The sequence below is a fragment of the Alosa alosa genome, chromosome 1 (genome assembly GCF_017589495.1).
Source record: "Alosa alosa isolate M-15738 ecotype Scorff River chromosome 1, AALO_Geno_1.1, whole genome shotgun sequence".
In the NCBI taxonomy this organism is placed as follows: domain Eukaryota; kingdom Metazoa; phylum Chordata; class Actinopteri; order Clupeiformes; family Clupeidae; genus Alosa; species Alosa alosa.
The window spans coordinates 1151139-1176282 of NC_063189.1; the positions used below are offsets into that span (position 1 = coordinate 1151139).

The window sequence follows — 25144 nt, forward strand, 5'->3', positions numbered from 1 at the left end:
TTTTATATTCCTCTTTTTAGTCAACTTTAGCATGGGTGCCAATACTTTTGACCATTACTGTATGTGTGTGTGCGTGTGCAAATGAAACCATCACCAAGCCATTTTTTGTTTTACTTTTATTTCAAAATATGTGTATACAGTTTAATATGTATACTATATGTTTGTATATATAAACAGTATGTATGTATACAGTATAATATGTATACTATATGTTTGTATATATAAACAGTAATCGACATGTAAATACACAGTTGGGATTACACTGGAATGATATGGTGTGAGTGTGTTTGTGTGTGTGTGTGTACAGTACCTGTATGTGTGTGTGTTTGTGTGTGTTAACTCTAGTGGAACCTCCTAGCGATGGCATCCACAATGCCAGGCAATGGCATCCACGAAGCCAGACTGTTGCCTTGGTGACTCATCTCCATGACAGCCTTCACCTTTTGCGATGACAACCCGCCTCTCCACTGCAGCAGTTTCTTCAGCTGCTTCTTGCTGCACACACACACACACATACAGAGGCAGAATTTACACTATTAAACTCTCAATCGCACACACACACACAGAATCTACACTATTAAACTCTCAAACTGTGGTTGTGCATGTGCATGTGAGAAATGAGTAGTGTTTACCTCTTTGTGTGTGTGTGTGTGTGTTTACAATACGATACAAAGTGTTTACAATACTATTGTCAATCAGGGCTAAAATTCTTTAATTCTATATATATACATATTGTGTGTAACACCAATGGACAAACATGAAACATTACCACCAATGACACAAACAAACAAGAAAGAAGACAAAGCGTGTATAACAAAAGGAAATGACATGAACATACACCTGTGTGTGTGTGTGTGTTTACCTAATGTCAGGGTAGTCTGTGCTGAGTTTGTGTGTGTGTTGGAGAGATGATAGTGTTTACCTGTGTGTGTGCGTGCGTGTGTATGTGTGTGTGTGTGTGTATCTATATGTATATATCTGTGTGTGTGTGTGTGCGTATATCTATATAGATGTTTTGTGTGTGTATCTATATGTATCTATATATGTGTGTGTGTGTATCTATATATATGTGTGTGTATGTGTGTGTGTACCTGACGTCAGGGTAGTCTGTGCTGAGTTGCAGGCAGGAGATCTTCAAAGCGTCGACATCCTCACAGCTCACAATGTCAGCAACCTTCAGCAGGAGCTCATTCTTCTTCTCCACATTCACATTCTACACACACACACATGCGCACACACGCATGCACACACACACACACACACACACACACACACACTGACTATTTGTGGTATGCTAGCTCTATTTACAGTGGCTGGTAAGTTTACCAAATTCACCCGCCAGCGCACAAAACTACACGCATTTGGCTGGGGCGGGTTTTCCATCCCTGATACACACATGCACGTGCACACACAGACACACACACGCACACACGTGTACAAGACAGTCCTTTGAAATTCCACACACATGTACGCACGCACAAATGCATTCACGCATACACACATGCACACACACACACAGCACAGTCACATACGCATACACACACACAGCACACTCACATACAGAGCTAGAATACAGTCAGATCCCATCAAATTATCACAGGCACTGCCAGTTAAAGATCTACAATAACTAGCATTATGTATTATTACACTTCGTGGGGGACGTCTCAGTAGAGAAATCTAGATATAGGCCATATAAGGGTTATATCCGTCTTTCCTGCTTCAGTTCCAGACCTTTAGATCAGGTTGGATTATAAGATGCTCCAGAACTCATACGAACAGAGTGTGTCTTAAAGGAGCCACCCCACCTTTATGGCAAGACATTATGGCATATGAATGAGCCACACCGCCTTTTTGGCAAGACATTATGGCATATGAATGAGCCACACCACCTTTATGACACTATGGCATATGAAGGAGTCACACCACCTTTATGGCACTATGGCATATGAAGGAGTCACACCACCTTTATGGCACTATGGCATATGAAGGAGCCACACCACCTTTATGGCAAGACATTTTGGCATATGAAGGAGATACCCCACTTTTATGGCAAGACACTTTGGCATATGAAGAAGCCATACCACTTTTATGACACTATGGCATATGATGGATGATGGATGGATGGTGTCTGTTGTGACACTGTGTGTACATGATGGATGGATGGTGTCTGTTGTGCGTGTGTGTACACCTGCTGAGAGAAGACCTCCTGCATTTCTTCTGCATCCTCTCTAATGACCACACCCACTTCAGACCACATCTTCTCCAGGTCAGTGCGGTTGCTAAGCAACAGCTGCTGCAGGTACAGTGACACAATCTGACTGTAGACTGCGTCCATGACAACCTGAAAGAGCAGACATCACAAACAACAGCACAGCAAACATCAAAACACAAACATATTAACATGGAGGCTTGTGTGTGTGTGTGTGCATGCTGTGTGTACAGCTCTGGAATAAATTAAGAGACCACTGCACATTTGAATATGACCGTCAATTCATATGTTGTGTGTATGCGTGTGTGTGTATATGTGTTGTGTGTGTGTGTGCACATATGTTGTGTGCGTGTGTGTGTGTGTGGTATAAGTAAGTATAAGTATATACAGTGGACAGTGCTTCGACTTGGCCAGCTTCCCCTCATGGGTCTTGTGGCGGGATCATAGCGGCATCCACGAGACTTTAATTTGTATTTTCCCAGTGTGGCTGCAACAAGCGCTGCAACAACCGGCAGAGGTCTCAAGTGAGCAGGGTGTCTCAGAAAAAGAAATGGAGCTGGAAAACCCTACACAGACTTCACTACAAACTTTAGCAGACTGGTTTAGAAATAATTTAATAGCCAGAAATATGCCTGCCCTGCCCTAGAAATATTTGGTTAACGGCGAGTGAATCCCGTTTGCAGCCGTAGAAGAAACGCAGGACAAATTAAACATTCTGGTTTTCTCCGAGTGCAACGATGATAGACAGACATCATTTGGACAAAATAGAGCATATTAACCTCCGTTGCTCAGCCAAATGCCTTCCTGTTACGTCCTGTTATCACGGAGTTACAGGCGATAAATGATTTTTGATGGTCACAAGTTTACTTCATTAGCGTTTATTTTTGATTATTGAAGAGTGTTTTTCATTTAAAGGCTTGACTTCGTGCTTATTCCGAGGAGCATTTAGTGCTCTCCCCAATCCCAGACGTTCACATTGCATGTTTGTTTGTAATGGATGCAACCGCGAGATACGCTTGTCATAGGCGCCGATACCGTGGGTGCTCCCTCTCTCGGGCACCCACTGAAAACATCGAGCACCACGTGTGCCAGCTTACAGTCCCGGCTAAATTTACATTAATTTAAAATCAAACATCGCAGTTTATGTTAAATTCAGCATCTCTCATAATGTGATTGGATATGTTGCTGTCAATTCCTACTTCATATACTAACCACCAATGAGAGCGTCTCGTATGAAAATTCCTGACACTTTCCACCTGAAGAATTAACATAAAGGCTTTGTCGGGTCTTCAGCCCTGAATGTTTAAAATGTATATACCCCTGAATATCATTTTAAAAGTAGTCTGACAAAGCTTTGTTTTGTGACACAGCTAAACACTGGTACCTCATAGAACGTCTATAACATAGCCTAGGTGGTCGCAACTCACAAAAGTAAGCAGATAGAAAGAACTCATGCAAATCTAGCCTACAACACGCGAGACAGCTTTATGCGCGGGGAGAGAGAGATACGCGTGCACTGTGCTTTATGATTGTTGGCTTCTGATGGTATCTTGCTAATTCACTGAACTGCATTAGGTGACACAAATGGTATTGCCTTTATCTTATAACTCCTTGTCTGAGCGACTACCAGGCCTATGGTTTTTAAAAGTCAGATGTTCCCTGACAAAGACATTCGAAAATTAAGAATGTTTATTGACTTGAAAAATACGCTAATTTTTGCAAACTCCCTTCATTCAACCCTTGAAGACATCGCGGTCTGGTGCGCTATGTAGATTGTTTCTCGTACCATTTAATTTCTCAGAATTTAGGTCTACTAGGCCTACAATAACGTCATCACCAAATACATCTTTTATTTTTAGTTGATCAACCACAAAGAGTAGCATAGGCCTACTGTGCACAGTGCACTGACGACTGTAGCAGCCCAAGGTAACCAGTTGTTGTAGATGAGAGGCAACCCCTTGTTTCAGATAGCCTGGACAACATGTTACCTGGGTGTTGCCTACGTTATTACAGTGCATGAAAATGCGCTGTACTGTTCTTCCTAGGCAACAACAACAACTTCTTCTTCCGCTTACCACTTTTTCCGTACGCAATTTCTCTTGAACAGTTTAACTTAGAAACTTCGTTCAAACGTTGTAACATAGGTCTTCAAACGGACCAAGCTGCTATGTCTTTTCAACTTTTCAACTTTTTAAACTATTAAAGAAAAAAAATCCCCATAGACTTAACATTGCCGATTGTGACATCATAATACGGCCGTTAAGCAATTAGAATCCTATGGCAGGTGTTCAGGCTACCTGCAGCCTCAGGCTTTAAGCATACAATATGGGTCAATTAAGACTACACATCCTATTCAACTGTTTCCTCTGCCCAAAACGGTTTCAAAATAAAAGTCCTCACTACAATAATCCACTGTTAAACAATGTAACCCATTAAACTACTGAACTTTTTACATTCAACTTTAAAACGGTCTACTTTTAAACTATCATTAAACTATCTATCTATTAAACTAGCTGTCTATCAACAACTTTTAAACTATCTACATTCAACTTTTAAACTTTTAAACTATATACATTCACTAGCTGTCTATCAACAACTTTTAACTCGTCATCAACTGTCAACACTTTTCATCAACTATGACTCCTACCCACTGTAGCTAGTTAGCATGGTTAGCATAGTTAGCATGTTAGTTAACATAGTTAGCATAACTACTAAAAATGATTAGCTAGGTTAGCTAAGTCACATGGTTAGCATAGTTAACATTTTAGCATTGTTAGCATGATAGTTAGCATAACTACTAAAAATGATAAGCTAAGTTAGCTAAGTCACATGGTTAGCATGCTAGTTAACATTGTTAGCATAGTTATCATTTTTGACAAAACTATTAGAAAACATTAGCAAACAAAGTTAAAAACAAAGTTAGCTAAGTAACATGGTTAGCATAACTGCTAAAATGAATAGCTAAGTTAGCTAAGTCACATGGTTAGCATGGTAGCATTCTTAGTATTTTAGCATAACTGCTATAAATTATTAGCTAAGTTAGCTAAGTCACATAGTTAGGATTATTAACATAGTTAACAGCATTAGCATTATTAACATAAAAAAAAAAACTGCTAGAAAATATTAGCTAAATTAACTTAAAGTTAAGTAACTTGGTTAGCATTATTATCTTTGTCAACATAGTTAGCATAACTGCTAGCAAACATTAGAGTCATTCCAACTGTCAGTTATCGTCAACTATCTACCTAAATAATTTAACCATTTAAACTATCCACCTATTTAACTGTTCAGTCATTCCAACTATATTAAACCTCATCTACCTAGCAACCAATATAGTTTGTTTTTACTCTGTATGATATTTTACATCATATTTTTGCATTTTCATGCACTGTATTTCCTTCAGGAAATGCTTTTCTAGTTTTTTTACATGTCTTTTGTCTGAGTGGCTGTAATGTAGCCGAGTGCTCATGGCATATGAAAAGCGACTTCAAACCGCCTAAAACAACTTGTTTGTGAATGTCTGACAACTGCTGCAGCGCATGCACGCGCAAGGAAACCAGTAGGTGGAGAAACCAGAAGGCACACCGGAACGATTTTAAGGCTTTTTCGCATAGGCTACTCAATGGTGCTATTTCACACGCATTATAGCGACCCCCACTCACCGGGGTTAAGTGGAAGGTGTTAATAGATGATATGCGTAGCCTACAGTGGACTAGGGCTGTCAAAATTGCTCAAAAATGACGTTCGAATATCCCCTCTAAAATAAACACATGTATTCGAATATATTGGAATATCTAGGCTATATTATTTGCGCATTATGTCAGTGACGTGTTTTTAACTTTTTGTATGGTTATTGCTTGACAGGGGGGATCCCAAGCAGCTTTCAGCCATAAGGCATTTCCTAATTCACCCGACACTGATATTCAAAATGTTGAAACTATTTCGGCATAGCCTATAAGCAGTTTAATTAAATGTAATGTTAGTTGTAAACAAACGGGCTACTTGGTGAGGCTTGGCCTCACAGATGCGCTCGTGCCTTAAATGGCAATACAAATCTTCACGATATAGGCCTATTAACTTACCGCCCGATTCACGTTGGCTGGAGGGCAGGGGGGGCCATCAGACATTTGTTCCCAAGGGTCTATAAATTGTTAATCCGGCCCTGCCCCCAACGAACGCAACTTTCCACCTCTGAGACAGCTTAAAAGAAGCCTAGAGGACTCCTAACTCACTAAGACCTACTTACTGTAGGCTGCGCAAACCACAGGCCTTTTTTTTGGACAAGCCTGCATTCGAGGCAGGCCTTCTGTTGAAGAATTTTATATAAATCCTGCGCTAACAGTAATCCTCCTACCCCCCGCTACCACAGCTGTGGATAGTGTGGCATGCTCACGCTTTATTTCTCCTTCTTGCAAACTAGGCCTATAGCCCAACCATTTACGTCTTCAAAAAATAACAACTTGCCAGATATGCCTTCATATCTTTGGGCTTCATTCAGCATTTTGTTCTTCCACTGGAAATTACTCTTCTACATTTGCTACCTGCTGCATCCTTTCTGTTTGTATTGTTTAGAAAATGTTTGACGTCTTGAGTTAATGCATTAAACATTGTTTGCTGGTAACCAGCCACAAATAGCCTACAGATTGTTGCGTGCGTACATTCTTTATTCTCTCCAAAATGTGCCCGTTCTATAGGCTGGCCAAGTGCGTAATTCTGCGGCATAAAGCAGATGTATTTGTTTATTGTACAGAAAAATAAAAATAACCTGTCAAGCAGTCAATAAGTAGGGCAAATTACGAAACCAAAACGTGGGTCATAGTTGTCTAAGCCTCTGCTGTGAGGGCAAACCCATGAACAAAGACGCATTGATATCTGCAATAGAGTTTTTTTGGCGAAACAAGCTCACAGCCGAACGAGTCATAGCACTGAAGGGAGAGGCAACTGGCATGTGATCTCCCCACAGGCCAATGGATGTACAAGTTTTCTCCTGTGCCTACGATATTTAATCCAGTGTTTTGTCAAGTTACAAAATGCTATTCGTTTTAACACATTTTTATGATAGTATGAAGTACTTTTTGTATAGGGTACTATCTTAATTGCTTTATACTCAACCAATGGCTATTGCATCTGTCTATTGAAAGTGAGAATGTGGCATGTGATCTACTGTGTAGGCTTCATAAAATAAAATAAACAGATTGCTAATGGCCTACAAGCTGATCTGGGGTCGTTTCCGTACAACCACGGAGGTTAGCTTTTACTAACAGGATGCATCGTTCAACTAACCAACATGTAAGTTACGACTGTTTCCCAAAACTGTCATACTTACATAGTACTGTAAGTTTGGACCATGATACTTTCCAAACTTCAGTAGTCTGGACTAAGGTGATTAATGACATTTAGTAGCACGTGAACGGGCACCTGCACATACTTCTGTGGCGCATTGCGTTAAGGCCGGCAGATGACAGCCGCCGTTGCACAGCAGTTACCAGTCCCCTGCCCAAGAGTTTGAATCTGGGTTAAGATTTTGACAACAATATTGCCATCGTTGTTTACCTAAGTTTATCTTTTGTGCAGATCATATTATCAAAATCAGAATCAGCCTTCTTGGCTTGGTTTGCGTAAACTAACAAGGACCCCCCCTCCATGAAAATCAAAGGCTACATATTCTCAGCTGACTCGTCAAAAAGTGCGCACAACCTTATTATTATCTGCAGGTATGTGACTTTTACTTACGTGCACATGGCTGCAAATTGACTTTTAATTTATGTATTTTCTGCCTTGGGCATTTTAATATCAATTAGAAACCTAAATATATTTATAATTATTAATTTGCAAAGAAATAACTGGCATCAGTGACGTCTTTGACATGAAGATCCCTGGAACTATGCTTCTACTAGCATTCTACCACAGGTCGAGAGGTGTAGTTTTAACTACACAACTTTACGATAGTGGTTGCGAACGTTCGTTGCTACTATGGTTTTGGGAAACACTAACGTAGTGTAACGATGCATTGGACTATGTAAGTTCCAAATATGAATGTAATTCTGCGGCATAAAGCAGATGTATTTGTTTATTGTACAGAAAAATAAAAATGACATGTCAAGCAGTCAATTGTCAAGAAGTAGGGCAAATTAATTTACGAAACCAAAACGTGGGTCATAGTTGTCTAAGCCTCTATAGCGTAGCCTGTTAAAAATGTCGCAGAAGCCTACCCAAGGCTACAGATTAATTCTGAACAGTTATTTCTCTACTGGCTCAATTATCACACCACGGTTTTATTTGCGTAGTTGCGTTACCCCAACACTGACAATAATGTAGACAGCAAATTTCGATTTCGATTTTCGTTACCACCGTGTAGTCAAGCCTTAAGCCATACCGTAAGCCATACCTTAAGCCAAGGCCAAGCCGTAGCCTAAATCGAGGTAAATCGAGCTTTTTCAGAAGGGGCGGCAGGCAGAGTGATGTACAGTGGCAGAGCGACACACAGTGGCTAAGTGGTACTAAAGCTTCACGCAGCTTCACGCCTCGTGGCCATTTGAAAGCGATGCCCACTATACTCTTTTGAGCACACACTAATCCCGGCGCAGTGAGCTGCCTGCAACAACAGCGGCACTCGGGGAGCAGTGAGGGGTTAGGTGCCTTGCTCAAGGGAACTTCAGCCGTGCCCACTTGTCAGGGCTCGAACCGGCAACCCTCCGGTTAAAAGTCCGAAGCCCTAACCAGTAGGCCACGGCTGCCCCCGTGTGTGTGTGCATATGTTATGTGTGTGTGTGAAATACAGCATACACACCTTGTGTGTGTCACACTCTCTTGGCAGATTCTTGAACTGGCTCTTCAGTTCCCTCAGCAGCTGCTTCAGGTGTGTGTCCCCCTCCCTGAAGTACTGTCGCAGACACACCTGTTGCAGAGGTACGTACACACACACACAATTACTGTCTCAGCTTCAGGTGTGTCCCCCTTCCCAGAAGTACTGTACTGTCGCAGACACACCTGTTGCACTATGATGCTTCAGTCTGCACAATACCCTCCGGAATTATTTGCAGCATTTTGTTTTTGTTAAAATATTTATTTCTACATGAGATTGTCCTTTTTCTCAGAATAAATTCCTATCAAGGTTGGATTTTTAGTCAACTTTACCAAAGGTGCTTTTTATTTTATTTAATCTTTATTTAACCAGGAAAAGTCCCATTGAGTTACAGTAACTGGCGGCAAAAAGTTACAAAAAAATAAAAATAAAAAAATAAATATATATATATATATATATATACATAAAAGACAGGACAATGGTTACATACTACACCACACATCTCTGTACATACACTATACAAACACAAACAAGACATTACACTTAACTTAAGCTAATACAGACATGCAACATTAAAGGGCACCAGCTAAAAACATTTACACTGTTCTGTCAGAGTTGACTTTAAAAGATTTTTAAAAGTACTGAAAGATGGAAGTGATTCTAGATTTAGGTGCTGATTTTAGTTCACAGCTATAGCAGCTTCAACTCCTCTGGGAAGGCTGTCCACAAGGTTTAGGTGTGTGTTTATAGGAATGTTTGACCATTCTTCCAGATGTGCATTCGGAGGCCACATACTGATGTTGCACGAGGAGCCCTGGCTCTCAGTGCTGGAGAGAGCTCACTACTGGTTTTATATGAGCACTATTAGCATGCTCACTACTGGTTTTATATTAGCATGCTCACTACTGGTTTTATATGAGCACTATTAGCATGCTCACTACTGGTTTTATATGAGCACTATTAGCATGCTCACTACTGGTTTTATATTAGCATGCCCACTACTGGTTTCATATGATCACTATTAGCATGCTCACTACTGGTTTTATATGAGCATGCTCACTACTGGTTTTATATGAGCACTATTAGCATGCTCACTACTGGTTTTATATTAGCATGCTCACTACTGGTTTTATATTAGCATGCTCACTACTGGTTTCATATGATCACTATTAGTATGAGCCAAGACTAAAAGACTTAAAGACTTGTGATAATATTGAACACATTTGATTTCAGACTTACTGTAAAACCACTAGGATTGCCACTTTACATTACACAATCTATATAACGGGAGCGCACCATGTTTCAGTAAAACTCCCATGATTTCATTCCAACTTTGAAATTTTAGTCTCCGAGCATTAGGTGTGTGTAACCTACGTTGTGTTGAACCCCGCGGTTCAGCCCTACACACACCTGCGAACCCGCGAACAGCAGCACCTACGAACGGCAGTTGAGCGTGCTGGCAATCGAGTCCAGTCTGGGGTCTTGTCATGTGTGTGGTGGCTACTTAACTCATTGAATGCCGCGCTGTTTTCGGAAGCTTTGGCCCAGAGTGCCAGCAATCTTGATCATTGTTGATGATTTTTGTAGAGCCACAGCGTATTCTATGTTATAGATCTGGACACATACTATGGCTTGTTTGAAAGGTGAGACTTTAAGCTCTCAGTGGGTACAAACCGTTTATTTCTACATGCCTCTGTTCCTAAGAAATCCCAAGCTAAACAGTGGCTAGTTTTCATCAAAATCCCTGTTTTATTTTTAGAAATGGAGATGTAGCATCTTTGATGAAATATAAAGTGTTGCCTGTAAAGTTTCCGGGAAGTGACCTAGCGAGACCTGGCGAGACTGCCACCTAGTGATAAACCCACGAAAATGGCCTGGTTTTAACCTGACGTGCATGTGTCACTGATTCAACCCAAAGCGGCAACCATCAAAAGCAGAGTTTTAAGTTTAAATGTCCAGATTAGGGGTGCAACGGATCAAAAAACTCACGGTTCGGATTGTTCCTCGGATCAGAGTCACGGATCGGATCATTTTTCGGATCAGTAAAAAAAAAAAATCGCCAAATAAACATAAGTTGTGTCTTTTTGTTTATTAACAATCGTTTTGCACAACTGAATATGGCCTCATGTCTGCACCTATAAACACACCGATAGCGTTTGTGATAGCTTTAGCCCGGTCGGATTGTGCAGGAAGGGGCTGTTTAAATGCCGCGGTGATAAGCAGTTGTTGAGCGGCTTTGGTTTCACTCCTGTCAGTGAAACACCGGGTGATGTCGCTGCAAATCGCGTGGCCATGGCAGATGTGTTTCCACTGTTGTATGGCTTTCTTGTGCCACAGTGCCTACACACAGTCACGGTTTTATCCACTAACCTCTTTCCTTCATCATTAACTTAGACAGGGAAACCAAAATGCTCCCAAACAGGGGATTTAAATGGCGGGCGTTCAAGCTCCTCCATTCCTCCATTTCGCCAAGACCACGCTGTGTGTGGACTGAACATCGCGCACAATTGTTTTTCATAAATCAATCCGCGGATCATGTGTGTGCCGAACCGAAATAATTGATCCGAACGGATCACGGATCAATGATGATCCGTTGCACCACTAGTCCAGATTGTGCGTTTTCATGAGTTTTCGATCGTAATATATTTCATTTCCATTCATCACAGAGTTCCCAAAATCACATATAAGGTGTGTTAGAGTGTCTAGTTTCGTAATTTAAAAAAAAGCTAAAAACGTAATATTACGTTTTTGGCACTCAACGCATGGGAAGGAAAAATGTAATATTAGTTTTTGGCACTCAATGAGTTAAGCTATTTGACCTGTTTCTGTGTCTGAAACCCCTCCCCTACAGTATGAAGCCCCTCCCCTGTGCTATGAAGCCCCTCCCATGCAATTTGAAGCCCCTCCCCTACATTATGCATTTATATTTAGAGCAGACAAGCCTCCAGAGAGAGAGAGAAAGTGGTATGAATTTGTGTATGTGTGTTGTGTGTGTGTGTATGTATATGTGAGGGAAAGTGTTTGTAGTGTGTGTGTGTGTGTGTAGTGTCCCACCTCTGTGTTGTGTGTGGCTGTGTGCAGCAGCTGTTTTGTGGCTTGTGCCTCCAGCTTCTCTAAGAGATTCACAGCAGCAGGAGTAGCAGCATCAGACTGAACCTCAGAGGCTAACTGCACCGCTAGCAGCCTGCAGCAAACACAGGAATGAAATTAGCACTGCACTGCTAGCAGCCTGCAGCAAACACAGGAATGACATTAGCACTGCACTGCTAGCAGCCTGCAGCAAACACAGGAATGACATTAGCACATTATCATTAGCACATTGCGCATGGAATGACATTAGCACATTATCATTAGCACATTGCGCATGGATAGCATTAGTACATTATCATTAGCACATTATCATTAGCACATTGCGCAGGGATAGTATTAAGTCAAGTCATTATTATTTGTATAGCGCATTTAACATGCACAGAGTGCAACCCAAAGCGCTCCACATTGACATTGTCAATACGTGTAGCTTCGTAGATCCAGTTTGCACACGAAAGATAGATGTCGCACTTCTCCCATGCCTGTAGCTATAAAGCTGTGGACAAATGTTTTTCACAAGTGCACAAAATATTTCTGCAGGTACGCATTGTTTTTGCACACAGACAAATTAATTCCACAGTTACAAAACGGTTCTACACTTGTGCAAATCATATTCTCGAAGACAAAACTCTATTACACATGTGAGTATCTTTTCACGGGCACACAATCTTTATGGGGTCGTTCTGACTCCATAATCCAGGACTAACCTGAAGAGGGCCAAGCACAACCACAAGCTAAGGATCGAGGATCACTTCAAGAACAATTCTGAACCCTGACGCTTGTGGCAAGGCATCCAGGCCATCACACTACTACAAACCTACTAACTCCACCCCTTCCACCTACGACTCCTTGCCTGATGAGCTGAGCCACTTCTATGGCCACTTTGATTGGGACAACAAGGAGGTGGCCATCAAGGCTGTGGTCTCTGCAGATCACCAGCCCCTCACACTCTCCTCCATCATGTCCGGGCACTGAGCAGGACTAATGCACATAACTAATGCATGTAAGGGTGGATCTGATGGTATTCCCGGACGCATACTCAGGGCCTGTGCTGTGCAGCTGGCTGAGGTTTGGACTGACATATTTAATCTGTCATTAGCCCTGGCAGCTGTCTCCATATCCTTTAAAACCACCTCCTTTGTGCAGGTGCCAAACAGTGTTGCCTGATTGGGCTTTTTTTTACTTTGTCGAGTGGGGGAAAATAAGCTTTAGGCGGACAAATGAAAATTTAAGTTGAATGGATCTCTCTGACAAAATCATTGTTGGGGCGGTTTGTTGAGCGTGAATGAGCGGAAATCGCTCAAACCAATCTGGCAACACTGGTGCCAAAGCACTCCACTTCAACAAGCCTTGATGACTTCCGTCGAGGCTGTTCCTAGCCCACCTCAAGACCTGCTTACCACCCTCACTGGACTCTTCCAATTCGCCTACCGTCAGAACAGGAGCACAGAGGATGCCATCTCTACGGCACTTCACTCTGCCCTGTCCCTCTCTGACAATAGCACCTATGTGAGAATGCTGTTCCTTGACTTCAGTTCAGCATTCAACACCATCATTCCCCCAAACTGATCACCAAGCTCAGTGAACTGGACATCAATAGGGCAGTCTGTTACTGTAGGTTAGATAACCGCACCTCCTCAACCCTCACCCTGAACACCGGCGTACCACAGGGGTGTGTGCTGAGCCCTCTCCTTTACTCCCTCTTCACCTACGACTGCACACCTGTACATGGCTCTAACGCCATTGTCAAGTTTGCAGATGACACTACGGTGATTGGTCTCATCAGCAACAACGATGAGACGGCCTACAGGGGGGAAGTCCAACATCGTGGTGCACTGACAACAACCTGACTCTCAACACCAAGAAGACCAAAGAGCTCATAGTGGACTTCAGGAAGCTATCACACACACCCCCATCCTCATCAACAGGACTGTGTCACAGGTTGGTATGGCAACTGCTCTGCCTCCGAGCGGAAAAGCACTGCAGAGGGTGGTGAAAACTGGCCAACGCATCACCGGTTCCTCACTCCCCTCCATCGAGGCCATCCAGGGCAAGCGATGCTTGTGTAAAAGGCGCACAGCATCATCAAAGACTGTTCTGACCCCAACCACAGACCGTTCACCCCACTCCCCTCCAGGAGGCGTTACAGGTCTCTCTGCACCCGAACCAGCAGGTTCAGAGGAAGCTCTTTCCTGCGGCTGTCACCCTACTGGACTCTAGCTCTGCACCCTGGTGACAATTGCACTACCCTATCCCACCCTGGGCCCAGTTGTTCAAAAGAAGTCTGATCGGATTTTGGCTAACAGATTGGATCAAATCTGATCAAAATGGGTTGCTCAAAAGGAAAGAAGGGATCCGGAAATTGGATTGGATCACATAATCTAATCTTGGTTGTGATCTGGATAAAACCTTCACTTTGTGTTGTTCAAAACTTTTGAATTAGATTGGGATCAATTTTATCCAAAAAATTAGGATTACCCTGATGCCAACAGAAGGGTAGCCTGGAAAATCCAGACCCTGGTAATCTAGAAAGATTAAGGGTCTGGCCACAAACAATGTAATGACCCAACTCGAGGGGCGGCAACAAGCATGCATTTAAAAATCTCACTGCACGCAATTGGATAACACTAGGCCATATTTACTCTGAATGATTTCGGACTTCAACGCAATCGTATAACACTACGACCAATGTGTACTGTCCTCCAACGTTGCAGCGCTGTCTTCATCAGTTTAGCTCATTCCTCGGAATGCAAGGGGAAAAAGTAACGTGTATCATTGCTCAATGCCAGAGTGTCTCTCAGAGACAATTGCATTGTGCTCTCGCAAGAACTCTGGATTTCTAGGGTACCCTTCTGATGGGATCAGGATAATCTTGTTTTTGAAAAACCCAAAGGGCAGGTTTGATCCAGATCAAATGTAAGATCAGATTACATGATCTGATCTTATTTCAGAATCCCTCTTTTGCTTTTGAAAAACCCATCAAGATTTTATCCAATACATTATCCGAAATCCCACTAGATTACTTTTGAAAAACTGGGTCCACTGCTATATGTTGTACCTGCTGTGCAGTCTTGTTTGTGTTTGCTATATGTTGTAGCCTACTTGCTGTGTAGTGTTGTTTGTGGGGCCAAAGATGAATTTCCACAGCAGTAGACAATAAAGACTTCTATTCTATTATCATTAGCATAGGGATAGCATTAGCATGTTGTCATTAGCAAAGGGATAGCATTACCACATTACTATTAGCACAGGGATAGCATTAGCACATTGTCATTTGCACAGCGATAACATTAGCATGTTAACATTAGCACAGGGATAGCATTAGCACATTGTCATTAGCAGAGGGATAGCATTAGCACGTTATCATTAGCACAGGGATAGCATTAGCACATTGTCATTAGCCCAATGATAGCATTAGCACATTGTCATTTGCACAGGGATAGCATTAGCACAGGACTAGCATTAGCACATTGTCATCGGCACATCTCTGTGGGCACCTGCGCAAGTAGCCACGCACCTGAGCTCCCTGCAGGTGTTGACCATTCTGAACAGGTGTAGGGCCCCTCCCGTTCCATTACCTGTGCGCTTCCTCTCCAGTGTCTTAAACCTGAGTGCATTCCACACACACACACACACACACACACACACACACACACACTTATACTTCCTTTCATTTTGCCACTGCACAATGAAATTTCGGTAACACTTTATAATAACTACACACAATTCATCATTTATTAGTTAATGATATTTTGTGAGCTCATTTAAAGTGAGGATGTTTTATGCCTTGCAACACATTTACAAATTAGCTATAAAGTTTACATTTGCATGTATTCATTTAGGTGTTTCACTAATTCACGGATTGGGATAAATGCAGAGACCAAATCTGCCTCACGGGATCAAAAGAGTATATATACTTATACTTACTATACTTAGACACACACACACACATGCACACACACACACACACCTGAGTAGGAAGGTATGAAGCTCTGAGAGACTGATCCTCTGGATCTCCCCCAGAAGTGACCGACTGACAGATTCTGCTCTCCGAGCCACGGACCTCAGGCACTGAGAGAGAGAGAGAGAGAGAGATGGAGAGAGAGAGATGGAGTGAGAGAGAGAGAGAGATGGAGAGATAATGAGATGAAGAGACATGGAGAGATGGGGAGAGAGAGAGAGATGATGTTGTTGCGGAGCGATGTTGATGTTGTTGCAGTGCGGAGATGATGTTGTTGAAACTGAATTACACTTTTTAACTGAATGCCCAAAATTTGAATCAATTCGCAATAAATACTTCCCAAAAATGAAAGAAAAAATCCCTGATTTCTATGACCTACCAAACCCGAATAAAATATTATACCTATTGGGAGAAGACACAGACAGCTGTATTACTGCTGCCCAATATGTCCTTGCCTGTCACCAGCTGAGAGACACTGAGTGATTTTTGTATGCATGTACATGTGACACACACAGAGACACACACACACACACACATGCACCCCTCTCTCACAGCCACAGCCACATACACTCAACACAGTCCCCTCGTGTTGTATATACTGTACCATACTTGAAGTTTCTACACAGTCCACTTTATATTTGTGCCCTAATGTATTGTATGTCTGTAAGTTTGTTGCCTATGTTGAGTCACTCAGAACTTGAACTCGATATGTTGTACACAGACAAAAAAAAAAAAAAAAAATGATAGCATGGCCCAAAGCACAATGATAGCATGGCCCTCCACTGGCAGCACAGTGTTGAAATGTCCCAACCTGAGGGACATGGTTTAAATAAACCTTTGTGTCAGCAGTGTTGTCTTTATGTTAACAGACACATATGCACACATGCACATGTGCACACACACACATACACACTGATATACACACACACACACACCCATTATCCTAATATTATTTCTACTATTGTTTATTCTGTGTTCACATGTTTATACCCACATTGCTGTATCTCTGTTTTCTTTATTTTGTATTGTTTGTAACACTAGCTTTGAAAGCTTCTTTGAATTTGAGATGGAGCGACAGACAGAGAGACAGAAAAAGAGAGTTAGAGAAAAAGAGACAGAGAAAGAGAGAAAGAGAAAGAGAGACAGAGACAGAGAGAGAGACAGAGACAGAGAAAGAGAGGGAGAGAAAGTAATAGGAAGGTAAAGATGAAGAATGGAACACAGAACAAAACATAAACAATCAAACTCTCTCACACACACTCAACAATCACACGCACAAACGCACATGAGTCAAAGACGTGACAACCTTTTTTTGGGTCCAGTTGAATTAAATTCACAAAAAGACATATAGATTAATAAAATCAAGTGAATCTACTTTGTTATTTCACTTTATTTTTTCTGAAATCATATTGAACACTGATACTCATGTGACAATCTAGGACATCATCAAAATTACCCCTGATGACCCCTGTATACTTGTTGCTATATGTGCTTAAAAGTAGAAATTTCATCATTCAGTGTAATGTTTTTGTCTGTGTAATGCAGTGTAATGCAGTTTCATTGCTACACCACAGTGCCATCCATTACACTGAATGACAGTATCACTGCATACGGAACAATTTTGACCTTTGACTTCTATTTTATATAAATGAGGGATGTTTAGTACTGACAAATGTGTTTTAGATTGAATAAATATAAACATTGAGAGAGCACCTGGGTGATGAGAGAGAGAGAGAGCACCTGGGTGATTAGAGAGAGAGAGAGGGAGAGAGAGAGCACCTGGGTGATTAAAGAGAGAGAGAGGGAGAGAGCACCTGGGTGATTAGAGAGAGTTAGAGAGAGGGAGAGAGAGAGCACCTGGGTGATTAGAGAGAGGGAGAGAGAGAGCACCTGGGTGATTAGAGAGAGTTAGAGAGAGGGAGAGAGAGAGCATCTGGGTGATGATGAGAGAGAGAGCATGAGAGAGAGAGAGCACCTGGGTGATGAGAGAGAGAGCATGAGAGAGAGAGAGCACCTGGGTGATTAGAGAGAGTTAGAGAGAGGGAGAGAGAGAGCACCTGGGTGATTAGAGAGAGAGAGAGGGAGAGAGCACCTGGGTGATTAGAGAGAGAGAGGGAGAGAGAGAGCACCTGGGTGATGAGAGAGAGAGAGGAGAGAGCACCTGGGTGATTAGAGAGAGAGAGGGAGAGAGCACCTGGGTGACGAGAGAGAGAGAGAGAATTTGAATTTTAAATTGTACTTTATTGTGTTGCACAACAGCACAAAAACTCAATTAATCAATGATGCCCAAAATATTTTTTTTTTTCTAAGAGCGCAACACACAAAAGTAAATAAAAAAATAAATAAAAACAAGAACATCTACAGATGTTCAAAGTGTAACTTGTTGTCAATGATTGTACACAACACTTGTTTACAACACCACAAGTCTACAAAAGTCTCAAGGTCCTGTATCATTTCATAAAAACGGAAATCAACCAATACTCTAGCTTTGACTAGAGCTGGAAACAAGACTGTAACATCATCGCCAGGCATTTGATCCACCTTATTTCTTCGGCTGACATAAATGGCCATCTTGGCCTGCCCTAAAATGAAATTCAGTAATTTGCATTCATTCTGCCTGCGTCTTGTGTACTTAAAACCAAGAATAAAAACCTCAGTGGAGAAATCTGCACCAAATTTACTAAACAAGCGCTGCAAAATAAGGAACAAAGTCCTCAGTCTGACACATTGTGAGAATGCATGAAAAATAGTCTCTCTCTGAAAACAAAAAGGACATTCCTGACCAACATTTGGATTTAAAATTGAGACAAAAGAATTGACACCCACAGCCCCATGAAGTATTCTCCACTGTAAACCGCCCACTCTTTTGGCCAAAGGTGGTTTGTAAAATGCTCTCCATTCTGGTGTTCTATCTGGGCTCAAACCAAGAACAGTGCGCCACGGTGTGTCAACCCTGTTCGTTAAACATTTTTTGTTAAACACTTTCACACATGCATGGTATAACTGCTTCCCAGTAACAACATTAAAATAAAGTGATAACGGCTCCTTAGATGCCGAAAACAAATAAGCATTCTCCTCCAAAATTGGTGAGAGCACAAGCCCGGGAAAGAAATCACGCTCATCAGGGCACAGCACCCCCGTGCAGTAGTCTTTTATCAGCTTGATTTCACCTGCGGTGCAGGTATCCTGCCATTTTTTTAGGAGATGTGACACCACCCGACAAGACCTTAACCCCAAGCAATCAGCGAACCCCTTCACATTCCCAAAATCAGATCCTGCCAAATCTATCACATTTTTTAAAATCACAGTCTTTGAGCTGAGAAGCATCTTCTCAAGCGCAGGTAATCCAACTTCGGAAACATCCAAACGCGCACCCCCAATCACAGGCTCATGCAAAAGCCAGTATAAGGAGGTTACTGACCCCTGCCTTTGCACACTGAACAGGGCCCAAATTCTGAAAAGACTCCGATAGAAAGGGGGTAAACCAGACACGTCCAGTCCATGCGATGCCATCAGAAAAAGGGACTTGTCCATCCCCAAACCTTTGAAAGTTCTTAAGATTGAGCAGCTCACAAGACTCCAAGCTGCATCCATGGGCCCAGCCAAGAGTCTCTTTATGAACTGCAGCCTAAAAGCTGCAGTCCTGCTTTGCAGATGGACAAGACCAGGCCCACCTTCGTCCTTCGGTAAAAACAAAATAGACTGTGGGACCCAATGTAACTGATCCCAAAACAAATTAACTAAAACAGACTGTATTTTCTGCAAGAGATCCGGTGGAGGCTCCACACAGGCTAGACGATGCCAAAAAGATGATGCCACCAAGTTGTTAATAATAAGTGTGCGCCCCCTATATGACATCTTTGGTAACAGCCACCTCCACCTCTCAAGCCGCCCTTTAACATTTTCAACTGCCCCTTCCCAATTGTTTTGCATTACTTTTTCATTCCCCGGAAAGACCCCCAGATACTTAAAACCATCTCTTTTCCAACACAGCCCATCTGGAAGTTTTGGTTCCCCCTCTCTCCATTGACCAAGCAATAGAGCCTCACTTTTCAGCCAGTTGACCTTGGCCGATGAAAAAGCCCCAAATTCCCCCAGGGTACTTAAGATTACCTCTACATCCCTTTCCCCACTTATTAATACAACTATGTCATCGGCATAGGCCGATAAACAAAGGGGTACCATACAACCTGGTACATGCACACCACTCAAAGTTTTCCTTAGTCTGTGTAACAGAGGCTCTATTGCTATTGAATATAACATCCCAGACAAAGAACAACCCTGCCTCACACCCCTTCCCACCTTAAAAGGAGCACATAAGCCACCATTAATCTTTAAGATGCTCTCCACCTCACTGTACAGAACCCTGATCTTCTGCACAAAGCCTTCACTGAAACCAAAGGCCTTTAAAACATCCCACAAATAGCTATGCTCCACCCGATCAAAGCTTTTTCCTGATCTAGTGAGATCAACCCAACATCAAGACCCAGAGAATGGGAAACATGAAAAACATCTCGAATCAAAGAAACATTATCAAAGATTAATCTGCCTGGTATGCAATAGGTCTGGTCCGGATGGATGACCTGTTCAATTACCTTGCCTAGCCTATTGGCCAGTGTCTTGGAAAGTAATTTGTAATCACTGCACAAGAGCGACCACGGGCCTCCAGCACCTTATGTCCGTTAGGTCTCCTTTTTTTTTTAGGGAGGGAGAGGGACAGCCCTGACAGCTCAATGGCCAGGCAGCCCCGGCCCGAGACTGTCATTGAGCATCGCCAATAAGTCCCTCCCTACCTCCCGCCAGAATGACTTGTAAAATCCACTGGAATGCCATCCAGGCCAGGGGCCTTGCCCTCTCCATACCTTGGAGGGCCTCTCCAGTTCTCCCAAAGTCAGAGCTGCATCGAGCTCGGCAGAGACTCCATGGAGACCTGTGGCAGGCCATCCAAAAGACATGTCAGCCCGTTTAGCCTCTAGCTCACTCTTGTACAGATCCTGATAAAATTGTGCGGCTCTATTCGAATCTCTGGTGCCCGTCAATGGAACACCGACTCAGAACGCAGTGAGTGGATAAATCTTTTTCTGGCCGTTTTTCTTTTCAAGCTAAAAAAAGAATTTAGAAGACACATCCATCTGGTCCATGCTACGGAACCGTGGAGCGGACCAGGGCACCCTTTGCACTGATGCCAAGCAACTCAGCTAAAGTACTTTTCTTTTTTGCCAAATTATCAGTTTCATCATAGTTCCCAGCAGAATATGCCAAATTCTGAATTTCCACCAACTCTTTTTTCTAGTGCCTCAACAGATCGGGTTCTGTCCTTCAGACGTTTTGAGGTGTATTGCTTGCACAATTGTTGGATGTGTACTTTTCCAATATCCCACCATTGCTGCAAGGAGTTAAAGAATCCTTGTGTGCTCTAAAATCAACCCAGAAAGTTTTGAAAACATCTCTAAAGAATGTATCATGTAACAGGGATGTGTTAAAATGCCAATATAACTCTTTGGCTTCACAGAGCACAGGGTTACCATACAGATAACTAAATTATGATCAGAAAAACCCACAGGAGAAATCAAACAGTTTCCAAAAAATATTCAAGTGGTGTTTAAAACAGTAGAATCTGTCAAGCCTAGCCATGGAGAGTGTGTTGCTGTGGCGTGGACCCAGGTGTATTGCCTCTGCTCTTTGTGAAGGATTCTCCACACATCAACTAGGTCATGTGTCTGTATGCATTGTGTGAGTGTTCTCGCGGGGAAAGCATATGGGGCTCAGTATGATTTCTATCTACATCATTTTCAGTGCAGTTAAAGTCTCCACCAACAAATAAAAATTCCTCACTATTGCACCCAGACACAGCAGCGGATAAGGTATCTAAAAACAATACTCTATCTGCCTTTGTTGGGGCATACACACAGATAAACACAAAGACAAGATTTTCAAAACAAGCCCTAACTTTCAATAACCTTCCTTCTACAATTTCCTCAATTTCATGGGAAACTGGAGTAAAATTCTTTGTGAACAAAACCGCAACACCCCCACTAACCGAGGTGTTGTGGCTTAGTAATGAAAACCCATCCCACTCCAATGCCCAGTCAGCTCGCGTTCCTGCATCGCTGTCGTTTCTTGCAAAAAAAACAACATCAAGGCGTTTCTGCTTTGCCAATTCATAGAGCCCGCCCTCTTCAATGGGTCCCTTGCCCCATTCAAATTTAGGGAAGCAATTCGCAAATCACCCAGAGCAGAGATAAAAAAAAAGACAAACGGCATGTACCTAATGAAGCGACAGGAAATTAATAACGCTGACTGTCGGTATCACTGTTACCCAACACAGTGTTTAGTTTTGTAACGTGCTTTCTCAACGGAAACCTTCCCTTTCTGTGAAACGCCCTTCAGCCAAAAACAACCTTGTTTTGGACATAAACTGTTCCACGTCAGGGAAATAATCGTCAATCTGGACATTTCTGGCATGTTTAGTTTGTAACAGAAATGTTTTAATATCAACCACGCTGTAACACTGAGCAGGGACACCACTTGACGCAGAGTGCAACTGATACTACAATCAGTTTCCACTCTCTCTGTGTCACCGGAGTGAGAAGCTTCAGCCTCTTTCTTTTGGCCGGTGAATGTTGTTTATTGTTTATTCGCCTCTTATTTTTGAGAGGCATTTTGAACGGTTTCTTCCGGGCTTCTATTTGAGAGCTTTCATCCCCAACATCATCATCAAAAGACTGATCGACATTATCCACTGACACACAACTATACTAAGAGTTATCAGCTGGATCACTTTTGGCCCTCAACTCCTCCCGGGTCAACAGGAGCACCCTGCTCAGGGGGCATTCCTTCCGATGCTGGCACTACTCCCTCTCCCGGTGTTTGACCCCCTCCTGCCCCAGCATGCTCCCCCCATTCTGCATGAGTTTCAGTAGGCCTACTAGAGCCATGTCCCTTCTCAGCATTCACATCAGTGTGCAAATCATTCACATTTATGAATTACCGCCTTTGTCAGGACAAGCTCTGCACCTGATGACCAGATTGACCACAACCAAAAACACTTCATCATAATGCGGTGGTCACAAAAATCGATAATTGAAATCATCCAATCGCTATATTAAGTGTCAAATCTAGATCCTTATTATCTTTTCATTAATCATGTAAACATATCGCTTGAATGACACCTCATATGTTTCAGGAGTGGAGATTTACTAGACATTGCTATCTTTCTGATGGGTGACACTAGTTTACCATAGCGGACAGTGTTTGGGCAAGAATGTCATCTTTAATAAAGGGCGGATGTTAGACAAGATTACTTTTTTAGAAGGGTCGATAAAGGAAGCACTGAGGTAAAAAAAAAAAAAAAACACCGGCCGATTACTCGCTCAACAACTTATTGGCTAAGGCCACCGTTTCAAGAAACAGCACACCGCATTATTCGCGCGCGAGCAGCGGACAGAATTTATTCATGACCAACCATTCCTATCGCCAAACTATTATTCCTCAACGCTGGCGCTGGTAGTTATTTTAATGATGGTTGCCTCAGAAGATCATCAAACTCCTGTACCTGAGGCCATGCTCCCAGTCAAGAAGCAGTATACAAGAGAGTACTACACTAAACACAATCAAAACCAGAACACCGTACCACTCACACACCCAGTACTCACTCACACACCCAGTACTCACACACCCAGTACTCACACACCCAGTACTCACACACACACCCAGTACTCACACACCCAGTACCACACACCCAGTACTCACACACACACCCAGTACTCACACACCCAGTACTCACACACCCAGTACTCACTCACACACCCAGCACTCACACACACCAGTACTCACACACCAGCACCACACACCCAGTACCCACCACACACCTCCAGTACTCACTCACACCCAGTACCACACACCCAGTACCACACACACACCCAGCACTCACACACACACCCAGTACTCACTCACCCAGTACTCACTCACACACCCAGTACTCACACACCCAGTACTCACTCACACACCCAAAGTAATTACACAATCTACTCACACACCCAGTAATTTCCACACACCCAGCACTCACACACCCAGTACTCACACACACCCACTCACACACACCAGGCACCACCACCCAGTACCACCACACAATCTAGCACTCACCACCACCCAGCACTCACTCACACACAACAATCTGTGCACTCACACACACACCAGCACCACACACCCAGCACTCACTCACACACCCAGTACTCACACACCCAGTACCATCCAGTACTCACCCACACAATCTAAAGCACTCACACACCCAATACCACCACACACCCATTACTCACCACCCACCCAGTACACACACACCCAGTACTCACACACCCAGTACTCATACTCACACAATCTAGTACTCACACACCCAGTACCGCACCTGCAGGCCAGCAGGCTCACACACACACCCAGCACCTCACACACCCAGCACTCACACACCCAGTACCCACCACACACCCAGCACCACTCACACAATCCAGCACTCACACACCCAGCACCACCACACACCCAAAGTACCACCCACACCAGTACCACACCCAGCACCACCACACACCCAGCACCACTCACACAACTCCAGCACCACCACCCAGCACCCACCAACACACCCAGTAATTCGCACAATCTAGCACTCACACACCCAGCACTCACACACACCCAGCACTCACCAGCCAGTACCTCACACACCCAGTACTCACCACACACCCAGTACTCACACACCCAGTACTCATGCACAAATTCAGCACTCACTCACACAACTCCAGTAATTACACACCCAGCACCTGGGTTAACAACCTGTGCACTCTCACTCACAAAACAGTACCTCACACACCCAGTACTCACCACACCCAGCACTCCGCCACACCCAGCAATTAGCCACACCCAGTACTCACTCACACACCCAGCACCTCACACACCACCAGCACCACCAACATGCACCAGTACCCGGTTACTGAATATTTCACCCAGTAATTTCACCACACACCCAGTACTCACACACCCAGTAATTAAGCACACCCAGTACTCACACACCCAGTACCACACACCCAGTACTCACACA

General features: G+C 43.1%; 1 protein-coding gene across 1 annotated transcript in view; it reads right to left on the bottom strand.

The window, feature by feature from the left end:
• Positions 1–239: 239 nt before the first annotated feature.
• The window catches only part of LOC125297131, a 106777-nt gene continuing 81872 nt past the window's right edge, over positions 240–25144 (bottom strand). The window contains exons 5-11 of the mRNA XM_048247300.1: positions 16072–16172; positions 15619–15708; positions 12069–12198; positions 9000–9107; positions 2189–2341; positions 1092–1213; positions 240–495 (exon numbers count right to left, since the gene is read on the bottom strand). Of these exons, the coding sequence (XP_048103257.1) occupies positions 342–495; positions 1092–1213; positions 2189–2341; positions 9000–9107; positions 12069–12198; positions 15619–15708; positions 16072–16172 (858 nt within the window). The 3' untranslated portion in view covers positions 240–341. The remainder of the gene's footprint in view (positions 496–1091; positions 1214–2188; positions 2342–8999; positions 9108–12068; positions 12199–15618; positions 15709–16071; positions 16173–25144) is intronic.